Consider the following 15347-nt stretch of genomic DNA (forward strand, 5'->3'; position numbering starts at 1 on the left):
GGGTGTAAGACTATCGCGGGATGACTGGCTCCAGTTGGATTTCTGCTACTTGACCGACGACTGAAGGTAAGGGGGGAAATCTTTTTTTTTATCTGCTTTGGAAATCGCTGCGCTTTTAAGTATTCTACGTTAACCTACAGTACTTGCAAAAACAAAATGGATAACATTGCGTGGTGTTATTTTGTTTGCTGAGAGGTCCCACATGGGGAAAAATGTGTGGGATAATGCGTTGTTTCGCAGTAATTATTGCGTCGTTACGAGATAATAACACCTTAATTTTGCAGTGTGGGCTGAAGAAAAAAGAAAGGAGAAAATAATGTCGGAACCAAGACAAATGGCACACTTACGCGTTAAGTTGTATTGAAGCATGTTTTTGAAGACTGCCCTCGGGCAACAGGTCCACTAGTGCAAAACGAGAGCGCAAGCTTCGCTCCCAGCCAGGTGGAAGAGAGGAGTTTAAATTTCCCTCACTGCGAGGCTACCTTAATGCCACTGCGTTAATGTCACCACCGCTGCCTTATCAATGTGTTCCTGCCAGGACGGTACGAGCGACCAAAACGTCCTTCCAAAACAAGGGAGCGAAGCAGGGCTCGTGCGAGTGGGGATCGCAAACAGTAATGCGATTGTCATGTTTATATAGACAAGTACAGCTAACAGTTCACAGTTACCGTGTCACAGAGGCAGCTGGGTCGTACATCCTTTCAGATACCCCAGCAGGAGCCAGTGGTTGGGCTGGAAATAAAATTTGATTGATTCCTTGCGACTGGGTGCTTTTTTTTTTGACTGGATGACTTCATCGCTTTGAAAAACTGTTACACATTCTTTTAATTGTGGTGCGGTTTTATTTACAGTCCCCTTCACGTGTAGTAATACCGTGCGATTTTTGCGACGTGCACAAACAACGGAATAAACAGCAGAATCCACACACACTATTAACGGCGCTTCTGGGGCTCTGTCTATGAACGTGCGGACAGGGACCGGTGCCAGTCAGTAAGACAGGGGTTGAGAAACCAGGGTATTGACAACTTAACAGGGGGAAACGGGGAAAGTGTGTCGCTTGTATATTTTACACGATAAAATATTGTAGATTTTGGTTGCAAGTTCCCCAATTTGAATCGCAGAAGAAGAAAACAATATTATGTGAGATTCTCGAAAAGACTGCCTCTGATGCTCATATAGGCTAATTTCGAGATATCCATCAATGGAATACTCGGGGCTAATACATCAATACGTTCCTCTTTCTTTCAGAAATCAGATCTAAAAGACGCAAACGGGGACCTGCAAGAATGAACAACACTTTGGTGATTGCGTTAGTTGTCTGCTTTGCGCTCTTCGGTCTTGGTAAGTCTCGCAGTTTTTGTAGTTTACACTGCTCAGGGCCGGACCAGAGAAGGAGATGAAACTAATCACCGATTCAATCCGTTTTACAGCTGACGAATCAACAGCGCATATTGACAGATCAATGTATTTGCTCGGAGTTGATGTCTGGTACTTTATTCAGTCATACGATGGCGATTTTGACACGCTTTAACTTCGTGTGAAACCAAAATTTAATCATCTCTAACAAATAAAACACATTTTCCGCTTTTTATTTGTTAGAGTTTAAAATACAGTATGTCTACAAGGGGAGAATGGTCGGATATCTGAAATTATTTCCACCATCCCCGTAGGAAGCGCCACTGTCTATATCATTGTATCAGAGTGTTGTGGTGATTAATTAGGTTAAGAAGATTTATGATGTTTATCTTTTATTTATACCGCGCTACATAATAAATGCCGTCCCCCTATTTGTGAACTTTAAATTTTGCACTTTTATTTTTTAAAACGCCCTTAATCGTTTCGAATTACAGTAGATCCATATGTGTAAACACAACGGTTACGATAAGGGGAAGAATAATGTTTCCAGGCGTTGGCTGGCACAGATACAGTTGTAGATTATAGATTCTTTATACCAGCGGGGTCCAGAGCTGTTGCTGAAGAGCTGCGGTGCTGCGTGTGTTACAGGTTTCCCTCCACCAGCCTGTAAGATCTTGCGAGATGCATGCGCCTTGATCATCTTTTTAAGCGTTCATCAGTTAAATCAGAAGTCAGAGATGGAAAGCTGTGGTCCTTTGAGGGTTACATGTGTTGATATTTCTAATTACCTTTAAACTGAATAACAGTGCTACAGTCCTGCCTTTGGTGATTAAAATGACATTATTACAAGGGTTTCGAGTTTAGGGTTTGAGTGATTAGCAGTATCTTTGTCACTTAGGCACGGCTTCATCAAAAATATGGGCGGTACTTACATTAGTGCATAACGTTGTAGGTCAGGTTTGTCCAACCCTGGTGATGCAGTCCAGCAGGTTTCGCAGGTGACCACCAATTTCCAAAAGAGCCTGCAACAATTTTGCTATGATCAATACAACTGATCGGGTACTACATAATTTAGAGATCATTTGGAACATAAATTGGTACAGTTTATCCTTCAGCCCTTAAAGACTACAGTGTCCCTTTGCTGAAACATTGATTGCTTAATTGATCACTTGCCTAATCTGTGATTAACTGGTGATTCCTGGTAACCTGTAAGAATAACAGGGCTCTTCAGGACCAGGACTGGTCAATACATACCAGTCAATACATCCAATACGCTGGTTCTGTGCATAATCTAACTACAGTATGAGTCTATTAAAAACTGTTCTAAGAGAGACCACATTAGTCTGAAACCTGCTTCACTTTTCTCTTCTGCGTAATGAATAGGGTGGCTCATAGGCACAACATACTTTTTTGGTCTTTTATGGGTATCCATAATGACGTCGTTAAATAAAAATGATTTCAATTTAGTTACTTTAGCCAAGCATACAGTATGCATTTGCTGTAGTGGGCCTTTTCCATGTGTGTGGTGGGGAGGTGCTGTGGGGGGGGACTGTATCTGTGGCCCCATCCTTACCTCTGGACACCCCCAACCACAGAATTAACACCAGATTGCACAACCATGAGCAGCTGAAGTAAAATCTCTGCTATTAGTGAAATGGTATTTCACATCACTAGATTTCCCTTGGAGGGCCTCCGTTCAGCAAAAAGGGGGATGCCTACAGTTCACAGGTCTCCCCCTACTACGTTTCTTTATTTAGATATGGATTACGGAATCTGAAAGAAAGAATTAATGTTCCTTCCTCCTTTCTCTTCCAGGCTCTGCTCTCAGGTGCTACAAATGCACAGATTACTCTGGTCGTTGCACATACGTGCAGGACTGTACCTATGAGGATGCCTGTCTGACGCTAAAGGAAAGAGGTTAGAGTGATTTTGATTCTAGCAAGCCTTACATTTACACAGGCGTACCTTGAGAGAGCTGCTTTGTCCCAGTGCCCCCAGTTGTATGTGTGGGGACCAGCATGGCCAGGGGCTGATATCCCATCCAGGGGGGGTGGAGTCACACCCACTGGAGGTGGAGTCACACCCAGAAGGTGGAGTCTTGTGCTCTGTTCGCATAACACCTTGGCAACCAGGATGAGTTCTGGTCCAGTAAGCCCCATTTACACAGAAAGGTAAATAATATGATTAGTGACATTCTAGAAAAAAATAAATCCCACCACTTTTTTGTTTTGCTTAAAATAGCATGTGCTCTCAGTGCCCACAGAAATTAAAGTGTCAGGGTGTGAAGGAGTTGTCTCTTTTTGTCAATTGTCTTGTTTGTGTACATTGGAGAGCGTTATTCTGGTTTTATTCTGAATTATAGGCAAGGATTTTAAAAGAGTCACCCAGACACAGAAACGCTCTCTCTCTCTCCTCTGTTTCTGGCCAGTGGCTGTGCAGAGCGTACGTTTGGGGGTGTTTGGTTGTGTTTCAAAGCTGAGCAATAAAAAAAATGCAAGGAACGTTTTTTTGGGGGGGGGTTCTGGAGCTCAAAAAAGGAATACGAAAAAATCACCATCAATAGCTGGTATTTTAGAACTGAACACACCAGCTTTTTAAAATGATTAAAATTCTACTGCCATGGCAGCTCGCAGTTCAATTGAGATTCGACAAAGTGATAATAATAATAAATTTTATTTTATGTAGTGCCTTTAAAGGTGGCTTCTCAGAGCGCTTTACAGGATGACAACAACAATAAATAAAAAGAATACACAAGATAAAACACAATTACAATAGGCAGAGGAGACATGGATGGTGGTACTAAGAAAAGCAGAGGGGTGAAAAATTGGAACCAGTTAAGTAAAGGCTTTGTGACCCCAGAGGGAATTTAAGAGAGGACAATATTCCCAGAATTCCTAGTTCACGCGATGTTAAGTGTTCCCCAGGTGTATGCCTACCAGGAAGACAACACATAGCTGTAGCTTTTACTGTCGCAAAGGCCATTGTTACCTTTCACTGGGAATAACAACATGCAGGAATTCTGCACATGGACAGTTTAATAAAGTGTTTTAATCACAGTAAATCAGAGTTCACCCCCTTGGCTTAAGGCCAGCCGACAAGGAGGCTGGGAACCTCCTCCAGAGTGAGGAGTGACCCAGGGGCGGATACAGAAGATGGATACGAGGGAGTGAAGAGGGTCACATACACTATTTATGTGAGGTAAATAATGTCAGTAGTGATTGCTAATTACTGACAGCTGAGGCTGATTGAACCTGGCTGTTGTCACCCCTCCCGAGATTTTGCTATAAACTCCATTAATTCCTTGCCCTTCCCTCAAAAATGCAGCAGCTCTTTAAGATAGTGTCGTTTTTAGTGGGATGGCCATTCAGCATGGCAAATAACCTCAAGAGAAACAAACATCTAGAAAGAATTCGCCTCCTCTTGAGCAAGACTAAAATTCTTGCTTCCCCTCATGCAGGATGACTAATCTATTCCTCTGACCGTTGCATTTCGAAATCTTCCGTCTAAAAAGGCACGAGGCACCCTCGTCCTGAATGTGGGACATTTTAAGGTGTGGCACATTCACAGAGGAGTTTTTTGTTTGAATTGGCATTGCTGGAGGAGGTGGAGTCGTTGGGAATCGGTCTCAAAAAGAATTTTGTGAAAGGAACTGTAGCAGATACTCAAAAAATATATGCCATGCATTGACAACAACAGTTGTGTACTTCAGACTCAGCAAAAAGACCAGGATCCACAGGCCTCAAAAGAAATAGCGATGGATAGACGGGGGATTTAGGATTCAAAGTGCCCTGGGTTTCAGGAACACATTACTCCCACATGTTGTTGAAGATGTTACATAGAATCCTTTGGGAAGTGGTTGGATTAGATCCTTGGATTGAGAAGATTACTATCATTGATACAGGCAAGATGGGCCAAAATGAACCCTCCTCGATTTATACCTTGTATTATATTCTTAAAGTGAAAATAAAAATCAAACACATGATGTATCGAGCTCTTCTTAACATATAATGTCCTTGTTTAAGAGCAGTGATCTGACAATATGCACAAAGCAGTTCAGATCTGCTGTGCTGTTTTTTGAGGGTTTTGGGACTAATCTGTTCGTTTTTTTGCACTTTGTTTATTTTTTTTTCTCTCTTCAAGCTGGAAAAACTATCCGGCAGTGCATCAGGTATACAGATTGTGACAATGCCAGACTCGGCCAGATGTTCCCCCAGGTATCGACGGGATTTTCATACAGATGCTGCAGCAGCAACCTGTGCAACAGCAGCACTGCGGCAGCTGTCAGCAAGCCTCTCCTCGGCCTGCTGGCTTCTCTGGTGGTGTTCTGGTGGTGTGTTCTCTAAGCACGGAGACAGGCGCAGATAACAGCCCAGCCGCTGAACTAACTCGTCTGCTTCTGCTAAATATACGGGCCACCAATGTCTTGTAAACAAATAGAGAGGAATGTGTTCGTAAGAGACGTGAAACCTATAACCGATTTTCTGCTCTAGAGCACTCGCCCTTTCTTAATAACAGTCTGTATCATTGAGTTTTTGTTTATTTTAATGTATTTTTAATTGTACTCCTCATATTGTAACCCTAGCATAAAATGATCCCTATGATGTACAAAGTGTCTTGCTTTCCAGTTGAGTAGTGATTTTATTTGATTTGCTTATGTACACTTTTTGGGATGTGCACAAGCTGTATTGCATTTTTGCAGAAGTAGCAGGCAAACATGCTTTGAAGCATATTTCATTGACATTGCCAAACTGCAATAAATGCATATAATTGAGTTAATTTAGCAACAGATTTAAATCTGGATCAATCACGTAATTATTTTATCTAACTAGATCCAGAGGAGAAGATTGCCTGGATACCTACAGGAAAGTACAGGTTTTTTAGGTCAAAATGGTGCAACGGTCATTCATGTCTGCTTTTTTCAGGAAATTAATAAAAAAATTATAAATAATATTTTAATTTTAAACTACACTGTAGACTTTTGTGACCCACAGTGTTTCTTTGTTATTTTTAAATGCTAAAAAAGTTATTATCGGCAATGCTTGCATTGCAATTCCTCTACATGTGTGCGTCTATTGAGTTTATAAAACTGGAACAACTTCCTTGTTGGTTGTTTGGCCCAATCACTATATTATCTTGGTACAGTAATTGGTACCAAACATACCAAACATATTATGTTTTCATACACCTGAGTAAAATCTTAATTTCAGATCTCTTCCCAGGAGAGAATGAACAGATATGTCAAGGGCAAAATTCATTCATGCACACTGACATGAAAAACATTATTGGCATCACGTTTTCACTATCATACAGTAACTGTGCTATTTTGTGAAAGAGCAGATAAAGTATGTTAGAATTGTAAACTGCGTTAATTCATAAATAAGCACTGGAGGTAGATTTGAAAGGAACATTTTCCTAACATTACAGAGGTAACCAGTCTCTGGAAAAAGCAGTCCTATTCAGTGATATGGAAATGTGGACTTTGGATTTGAGTACCAGCATAGGTATTAGGTCTGAGTTAAAAACAATATTCTTGTTTTCCAGAAATGGCTTGAATGGCAGATATTTTTAGACCTGGATGAAAAAATATGACATTTTGGTGGTATGCTGTTGGCAAATTGTCAATATAGCTGTTGGGAATGTAAAAAAGAATGATTTGGTTTTCAATTGATCAGAACAAACGTGATCTAAACACACTTCTGCTTCAGCAGGACAGTTAGAGAGAGTACAGAGGCACAGAGCTGCTTAGCAACCCCCTGAATAAAAGCTTGGATAAAATGCATAGACATTTCTTTAGGAGTCTTTAACTGACAGACATGAAACATTTCTCTGGAACATTTCTCTGCAAAAATGTTAGTCACAAGTGCCTGCAGGGACACGCATGTTACCCGTCTTGAACTAAGGCAGTATAAACCATCCCCATCACAGTTCCACTTATTGAAGGAGCATTCAAAGTGAAACTCGCAATATACGTCATGTGAGGTGTGTGTAAAAAAACCCACAATAAACTCTACAGACCAGCAGGTCAGTATAGTCTAGAGCAGGGGTCCCTTATCAGTCCTGGGGACACCCACACGTGTTTGTTACATCTGAGCTCTGTCTCATAACTGAACTTTTGATTGTACTTATACTGATACTAACTTTACCTTTTCAATTGTCTTCAGTTCCTGAACATGTAGGAGGTTGCAGTCTGTAAGTCACAAAAGATCTCTAATTTCGGAGTAGAGCAAAAAGGCAAATAAATACAATAAAGCAACTCAATTAGTCTAATTAAGGATTTGATGAAGTGAAGAAAGCTAACCTAAACAAACCCCGGTATTTGTTAGGGTCCATAGGACCAGAACTAAGGGCCCCTGGTCTCAGTCCTGGCTCTCGGGGGCCCTGTGTCTTCTGGTTTTTGTTCCACTTATCTCTGACTCAATTAGGCTAATTCCACCATAATTAGTATCAGTCTTCCTTCAGGTGTGAGGGGTGTAAGCAGACCATTGCTTGTTTGTAGGTGTTGGAGCCACAGTGTGATTTCCACCTGTCCAGACATTGTGAACTGGTCACCTGTGAGCTGATTAGGCGAAACTAAGAGCGTAACCCCTTGAGACTGGACATGGTTTAGTCGGTTAAGCTCTCTGCAGCAGCACAATTGCACCAATGTATAGTGAAACCAAAGGCTGAATGTAGAAATGTAGGGTCTAAAACACAGGTTTAATAAAGCAAGAGATTCAGTTACAGGGATCAGTCAGCCAGTTCAAATAAAAAGTGGATAGGTCCTCTTTGTCCAAAGATTTAAAGAAGGGGGAAGAGAACTGAAGTAATGGAAACCAAATACAGTACAGTACATGCCTTAGAAAACACCAGTAAAAACCTCCAGGTAAAACTGTTAATTCATATTGCTAATGAGCTGCATGCACACAAATAAACTTGTTCTATGTACAATACTTTGGGTCTCATTATTTATAATTTTGCAGTGTTTGGATATGAATATGCCATTAATGCTACTGTTAAAAGTACAATGAAAGGCATTTTGATATGTGCTACATATACAGGCAACGATGTGGAGAGGTCATTATGCAGGGTGAACATACTCAGTCGCTGATGAGTACTACAGTATATAGACAGGACATGTATCCTAAATCAAAAATACAGTGTTGTGCAGAAAATTTAGAAGCATTTCTATTTTACAAATGTGTAATTTCTCTGTGCATACTGCAAATTAAAGTGCACCATTATTTAATTCAGAATAGAAGAATATAACAACCTTTTAAAAATAAAATAATGCTCGAAGGACACGATCCTAATCTATTTTTGTAGAAATGTAAACTAAAAAACTTGCACAAATATACTAATGGAAAAAAGAAACACAACATTTTCTGGAATGAGAATACTATAGTTATAGCTTGTGTACTTTCACAAAAAGGCATCAATTTGTTTTAAGCCCTCTGACTTAAGAATAACAATTTCTGATTCTTACAAAATATCAGGGCAGAGGGTTGCACTGAAGTGCAAATCAGCACATTTGAGCCTTTGCTACTGTAACAGACTCGGTACACGATTTTGCATGTTTTGGAAAATGCCCAAAGTTTCGGCACAATGTGTTTAGCCCAAAAAATTACAACAGGCAGCTAGTTCCCTGTGGCCACAAGACCAGAAACCTCAACTCATTTCCCCCTGAAATCCAAGTCTCAAGCTAAGCACGCCCCGACAGATTAGATCTGTCCCAACCCTGCAGCTGCTGCAGAACGAGATTCTCTGGAAGAACACAATGATCTGACTTGCCTGTGGGTTAATGCTGCATGGGGAATACAGGAGCTTGCTGAAACAGACTTAAGTGCTTGTCTCACTGACTTCTTCTTGTCAGTGCTCATATAAATCTGCACCTCTGACTGTGTGGTGCAGGCTCTGGTCAAGCAGCTAGACTGTGCCTACATTTGTGTCAAGGTCAGTTAGAATCATGTGGACTTTTCTGTTTTGGCTTGCTTGTGTCTTTGTTATAATTAGAAAGCTCTCTGCAGACAGTCAACAAGATGTGCCCAGGAGTCCTGTGATTATTTCCAAGATCACTTTTCTTTTTGCTATCAAGTACTGCTGCTGTCTCGTTAACTCACTAGAGAGAGGAGAACGTTTTCAACATGAAACATCTGGTGAAATGCTGCTCACACTTGTATCTCATGGAATGCATGCAGTCATTAAGAAACATGCAATAAACAGATGGTTTGTGTCCAGGCTTTTTAAACCAAACCTTTGGAAATTATTAAATTTGAAGCAAAGCTCATTACTAAGAAACAACCACTGACATGAATCAAATGCAATTATACTGATGGAAAAAAGAAACGCAGTATTTTCTGGAATGAGAATACTATAGTTATAGCTTATGTAATTTCACAAAAAGTTGTCAATTTGTTTTAAGCCCTCTGAACAGCAATACAGCTTGTGCAGTGAGGCATTGCAACATGCTAATTATACGAAAGCTCGTTGGGTGCACTTTTACCCAGCGAGGTCCAGGTGGAAAAATTCTGGATCAGGTCACCTTTAAAAAAGGCCTTCATTCAAAGCTTAGATCACTGCAAGAAAAAGGCCACACTTAGTTTTCTGTGTGTTCCACAATGCCTCGAATATCACCAGACGCAAGGGAGAGGCCATTGGCATGCTGCAGGAGTATGGAGCAAGCTGTAAGGACAATATGGAGTAAGCTGCTCCACTGTGTCCCGACTGCAGAGAAGGCTTCAGCAGACCGGCAGGACAGATGACCGTCCAGGATCCGGTTGCCCTCAAGTGACCACACCAGAGCAGGGCCGACACTTCAGACTGGTCAATCTGAGAGATTGTTTCAGATCTGCCACCTGTACTGCTGCTAAAACTGCCAGCAGACACAATGCCCGCATCAGTGACAGGACAGTGAGGCTCCATGCTGCTGGCCTTAGAGCAAGGCGACCTGTCAGAGGCCCTCTGCTCACACCTCCGAGACGTCCCGCCCGACTGGCTTGGGCCTGAGGCTGCGATGGACTCGTCAGCAGTGGCTTCGGGTCCTCCTCACGGATGAGTCACTCTGCAGCCTGTTCCACGCAGACGGGAGGGCCAGAGTGTGGAGGAGGAGGTATTGCGTTTCTTTTATCCATCAGTATATATTGAGGGAGATCAAAACATGCTATGCTCTCCTTTCGGACAGGTTCAAGTACGTTTGCAAACCCTTTCGCAAAGGATAAAAGTACTTTGCCAAATCTGGATTTTAAAAACGATTTGGACTTGTTTTGGTATCGAATGGCCATTTTTCCCGAAAAAAAAACAACCTTGTGGCGTTATATCATTTCAATCTTGTCACTAAGCTATTTTATTAAACCTCCCCGGCCGCGCCCCTGGACCAATGGCGAGCACGCATGGGAGAACATACCAACAAGTAAGCCGAGAGGGGAGAGTGGGGAACCAACACCCTCGCCACGCAGCCGCCTCCAGCTTCTAGTTTCACGCTATCTCCCGAAAGAGTCCCGTCATTCGTGGGTAATCCCACGCGTGCCGGCTGAGAAGTGTTTTGTGAGGGCTGGGCTCGCGGTGAGTCATCGTGGGCGCTCGTGTCCCCCCTGCCCGTGAGATGACAAGGGCTGAGGGAGGGGAGCTGGTGACGTCAGCGCGGTCGGTCACACGGGAGCTGTATAAAACCAGTGACGCCTATTCAAGGGTAGTGACAGCGGAGGTGAGTAGTGCTGGCAACCTGCTTTTATGTTATGCTAAATCTAGATTAAAAAAAAAGAACAAATGATGAAGTATTTGTCACATTGCGTCTATCTTGGTGATAAAGCGCCCACCTTTCGGCGCAGCCGAGAGTACAAAGGGGGAGCTGGGAGTCTGTGCTATTTTTGGCAGTACTAAAAATTGGAGGAAATGTACTCCTCGGTCAGCTTTTAAGTGACCAGGTTTACACGTCGTATTCTTGAATCTCTAAACTATAATCGGGTTTTTGCGCTGTGCCGCAGTACAATACTGTTATTACCGTTCACGTTCAAATCTTTTTCCCCCCAAACACGCCGTTACGTTAGCCTCCGCACAGGCTGTGCGAGTGCTGCTGTGTTGCGCAGGCTGAACCTGTATCTGCTCGAAAGGCTTCGTTCATGAATGTTTTCGCTTTTTGCAGATCGAGTTGTACCTCTTTATTCCCTGTTAAACGGAAGCGTAAGGATTTTACTCGGTTTTCCGTTAAGCGACAACTAAACTAATTCGCCTGCCCAGCGGTCACTGCTGTCAGTAGCCTGAAGCTACAGCTTCAAGGAAGACTTGTTGATAACGCAGTCTTTTTTTTCTCTCCCCTAACGCCAAATGAGCAAGAAATAACTGTTAAAACTACATGCTTCTTCTCTTTTACCTAGAAAGTGAGCGATCGAAGGAAGAATGAAGAACACGCTGGTGATTTCGCTGGTCCTCTGCTCCGCAGTCTTCAGTATTGGTCGGTACCTGAGCCTTATTTTTGTCACCCGCGATGATCATGTCGGGTTTTGTTCGGTGCAGATATGAAATTGGCGTCCGTTTTGACCCTTAATAAATACGGTCAAAAGCTGAACTCCAGCCAGCGCCTGTCCGGGCGTGGAGCCGATACAAAACAAAGTCTCCGCTGTAAATAACTGTGCTGCTGTGGAGTTTTCCGTAGTGGTGCGACAGTTTACCACTAAGAAGAAATCTCCGCACAAACCCGTCTCCAGTTAAGCATCGCCACAGTGCGAGGCGCTGGAGCCTCCAGTTAGATGTGGGATGACGGCCACCGCCTCCATATCAGGAGGGCTGCTGCTGTGTCGGACAGTGTCCAGAAAGCGCGTCACTTTGAGAAACGGCATGGTTTCAAATTGCTCAGGGACTGGAAGCAAGCAGGTGGCTTAAGTGCTAAACCTTTGTTGAATGTCAGCAGATGCTGGTCGTTCTAGCCCTGCTAGTCTTTTTTTTTTTCTCCCCTCCCATCTGTTACACAATGCAACCCTTCATTGTTGTGACACCATGAATTAACTCTTAATGCAATGAATTATGAATTTTAAATGGCTTGATTTGTTTTTAGCTCTTGAACTTTGTTCAAGGTTGCCTTCCCCACTGTTGATCTTCATAAGTATGGTGAAATGCACCCTCATCTTAACAATAAAAACCTTGCAGATATTCCATTCGAGTGAATTGTTGGTTCAATGCCGTAATAAAGCAGGAAGTGTTGAGGACTGGGGAAACCTACATAGTTTTGTAGTGACCCGCCCTTTATTGTGCAAATCTGCCTCAACCGTAAAGAAGACTGAAAAGAAAACAGTTTAGCATCCAGGTTTTCTGTGCTGCTAGCCAAAATGTGTAGGTTGCAAATGAATGTAAAAGCCGAGAACCACATCTTGTAGCGTGTCTCAAAAAAAAATGTTCATGGGGTCATTCTCGTACATATTACAGGATGAACATGAAACCAGGGATTTTGCTACCTCCACCAAATATTTCACGAGTTTCCATGGTCCCAAGGTGTTTCCACATACTGTAGGTTGTCTTCCCTGGAATCGCAATGCGAGAAGGCAATTCGTTGTCATTGTATAGAACCAAATCAGACCTACTTAATAGAAACAGCATTCAGTCCGCGCAAGAAGACTGACCATGGCCCTGGATAACCACAGTCTGGCAGGGCGTCGGAGATCCATTAGTAAGGTAATGGGTCCAGTTAAATCGGGATCGATCAGCTCTGGTCTGACGCTTGCAGCCCTTGGTATTTGCATCATGGGTAATCTGAGCTATCTGGCTCCCTTTCAAACAGCCATGAAGATGGAGGGTTTGGCTGGGTGGGAATTGGGGTTAGTCACGCCTGGCCTGTATGTACCTGACGAATGCAGCGTCCCAGCTGAAGCACTCTTTGCGAATGGCAGCCCATGATATCCTGGGAGACCTACCCTGTCCTGGTCCTTCGCTCTTAGTGAAGAATGTCAGGGGTCCGGTCCTGGAGGGTCAGGATGCCCCAGGATTTACTTTCACTACCTAAGTGAACTCATCGGTGGGTCAGTTGGACAACCTGAAGCCTCTCCTTGTTCTTGAGAAGCTGGGGGTTTTAAAGATACTTTTGGTGTCAGGCCCCCCCTGGTGTAGTGTGACCCAGAGTATCGGCCAGCTCCCTTTTAAAATGTGTGACTATGACTCTTGTTTGCATTCGGTGTGGATAATGCTGACTTGTATGTAAAAAGCAAACGACCTTTGGATCTAGGTATTAATGCATTCAGCTATTGCTGTGTATAGTGTAACAGAGTTCCATTTCCTTACTGTAACAATATACTGTAAATGGGCCCTATATTGTATGTTTTGTTTCCCCAAGGGGCTAAATACTGCTGAGGAGTAGGTGATGTCCTTCAGTGTTTTGGCTTTAACCTCACAAGTCAAGTACAGTAAAGACAGTTTACTTTGCAAAAGTACCATTAGATACTGCTTGAAATGCCGTGCAGATTTTAGAGTTGAGAGTGAGTTTTGTTCTTTATGGCATTATAGCATTCTTTTTTTTTCCCCCCCAGGCTTTGCCCTCAAGTGCTATAAATGCACAGGAACTTCGCCAACCTGCCCCACTGTAGAGGATTGTGGCACGAAGAATTCATGCCTGAAACTAACTGAGACAGGTTTGATTTTACTTATTAACAAGTGTTATTTTTCCACAGAGGAAGAATATGTGAAAAATACAGTGGATACATGTTTTTTTTTCTTCCTTAAAATATACTGGTTGGTGTGATTGGAGAAGTTTCTTTTATCCCTAGTGACATTTGTACCCATATATAAAGCTGGATTAAGGTAGTGTAGTGCCCTGCTCAAGGCTACAACAGCACTGGGGCTTTAAAACTAGAACCCCAGCTACTGCTGCATTGTGGTGCACATGGGCTAATGGGTCTGTGACGTTTGTGTATTGGTCATTTCAGTCCAAAACACTATAGGCAGTTAGCACAGAGTGCATGAAGGCATAGTATATACTGTTGTGTTTAATCACATACATATTATCATTACAAACTGTAGGAACCTTCATTTGGCTGTTCATCACCTGCAGTGTGGAGCTAACTTTAATTTTTTTTTGGTTTGTTTTATTAAGGAGGTAAAACTATTCAGCAGTGCTTTGAATATCAATCCTGTGACTTTCAAAAGCTCAGCGTGCAGTTCTCCGACATAAAGAGTTTCACCTTCAAGTGCTGCAATTCGGACCTGTGCAACAGCGGCCCTGCCAGCGCCAGGCCCCTCCTCCTCCCCCTGCTGGCCTCCCTGGTGGTCTTCTGGTGGTGCGTGCTGGAAGCCTGAGGAGCACTCCTGCAAGACTCCCGGAGCGCCGGCCGTGTCAGTCATTGGAGGGAGAGAAATGTATTGGCAAGCACTTCTGCAGCTTATAGGGCGATTCTGCGAGGCAGCGTTTGGGTTAGCTAGGTACTGTACCTGCCTGCTTCTGTGAGTTTATGCCATTTCTAGCACACTGCAGTCCTAATTATAGTGAGTTACTTTGTCAGACAAACCTTGTATTAATTGCCAGTTGGAGAAAAATTTGAGTATTTTCACTAAATGAGATGTATTGGAATTGTGTAAATAGGACATGGGCATGTTTTGAAGAAGTGTGCGGTGCTGATCGGCTCATTGATTTTCCTCCTTGGGCAACCTTGTGGTTGCGCTGTGGAAGTTCTGTGACGCATGAAGACTGTTTTATAGAAAAGTGTTTTTTTTTTCTTGCTCTTCAGTGTATCTCTTTATCTAAAATGAGCCTCTGCTTTACACTGTAGATAAAATTGCTAAGTGTTTATAGCCGAGTTATATAGAATAGTTCTGGAGTGGCTGTTTGTGATCCTGTAGTGTCTAAATGGCTTAGGAGAATTGTGTGGCTTCTGGAGCGTGTGTGAGATGTGCATGTTTATCTGCATACCGAGAGGAAGGGTAACGCCCTTTGCAGCAGGAGTCAGACTGCCAAGATGGCGGCAGCAGTACCAAGCCAGCATGTCTGTTTGTAAACCTTCGGTACAGAATTGAATAAACTTTCTGAGAAACACCAA

At 42.8% G+C, this 15347-nt stretch overlaps 2 protein-coding genes across 2 annotated transcripts; both read left to right on the forward strand.

Moving 5' to 3' along the window:
- LOC148819608 (CD59 glycoprotein-like) lies at positions 1-8283 on the forward strand. Its single transcript, XM_088934606.1, has 4 exons — positions 1-66; positions 1249-1341; positions 3172-3273; positions 5497-8283. The coding sequence occupies exons 2-4, from the start codon at positions 1287-1289 to the stop codon at positions 5697-5699; spliced, it is 360 nt and encodes a 119-aa protein (XP_088790732.1). The 5' UTR covers positions 1-66; positions 1249-1286; the 3' UTR covers positions 5700-8283.
- Positions 8284-10938: 2655 nt separating this feature from the next.
- On the forward strand, positions 10939-15347 carry LOC148819609 (CD59 glycoprotein-like). The gene is made up of 4 exons (XM_088934605.1): positions 10939-11035; positions 11706-11782; positions 13845-13946; positions 14408-15347. Exons 2-4 carry the CDS (start codon positions 11728-11730, stop codon positions 14608-14610), a joined length of 360 nt encoding a protein of 119 aa, XP_088790731.1. The 5' UTR covers positions 10939-11035; positions 11706-11727; the 3' UTR covers positions 14611-15347.

This window comes from Atractosteus spatula, chromosome 16 (genome assembly GCF_055471065.1).
Source record: "Atractosteus spatula isolate fAtrSpa1 chromosome 16, fAtrSpa1.hap1, whole genome shotgun sequence".
In the NCBI taxonomy this organism is placed as follows: domain Eukaryota; kingdom Metazoa; phylum Chordata; class Actinopteri; order Semionotiformes; family Lepisosteidae; genus Atractosteus; species Atractosteus spatula.

Excerpts from the sequence above, each read along its gene's own strand:
- LOC148819608 (XM_088934606.1), top strand. The coding sequence starts at position 1,287 with ATGAACAACACTTTGGTGATTGCGTTAGTTGTCTGCTTTGCGCTCTTC. Across the intron at positions 1,342-3,171 it reads CTTTGCGCTCTTCGGTCTTG|GCTCTGCTCTCAGGTGCTAC; the intron begins GTAAGTCTCGCA and ends TTTCTCTTCCAG. Across the intron at positions 3,274-5,496 it reads TCTGACGCTAAAGGAAAGAG|CTGGAAAAACTATCCGGCAG; the intron begins GTTAGAGTGATT and ends TCTCTCTTCAAG.
- LOC148819609 (XM_088934605.1), top strand. The coding sequence starts at position 11,728 with ATGAAGAACACGCTGGTGATTTCGCTGGTCCTCTGCTCCGCAGTCTTC. Across the intron at positions 11,783-13,844 it reads CTCCGCAGTCTTCAGTATTG|GCTTTGCCCTCAAGTGCTAT; the intron begins GTCGGTACCTGA and ends TTTCCCCCCCAG. Across the intron at positions 13,947-14,407 it reads CCTGAAACTAACTGAGACAG|GAGGTAAAACTATTCAGCAG; the intron begins GTTTGATTTTAC and ends TGTTTTATTAAG.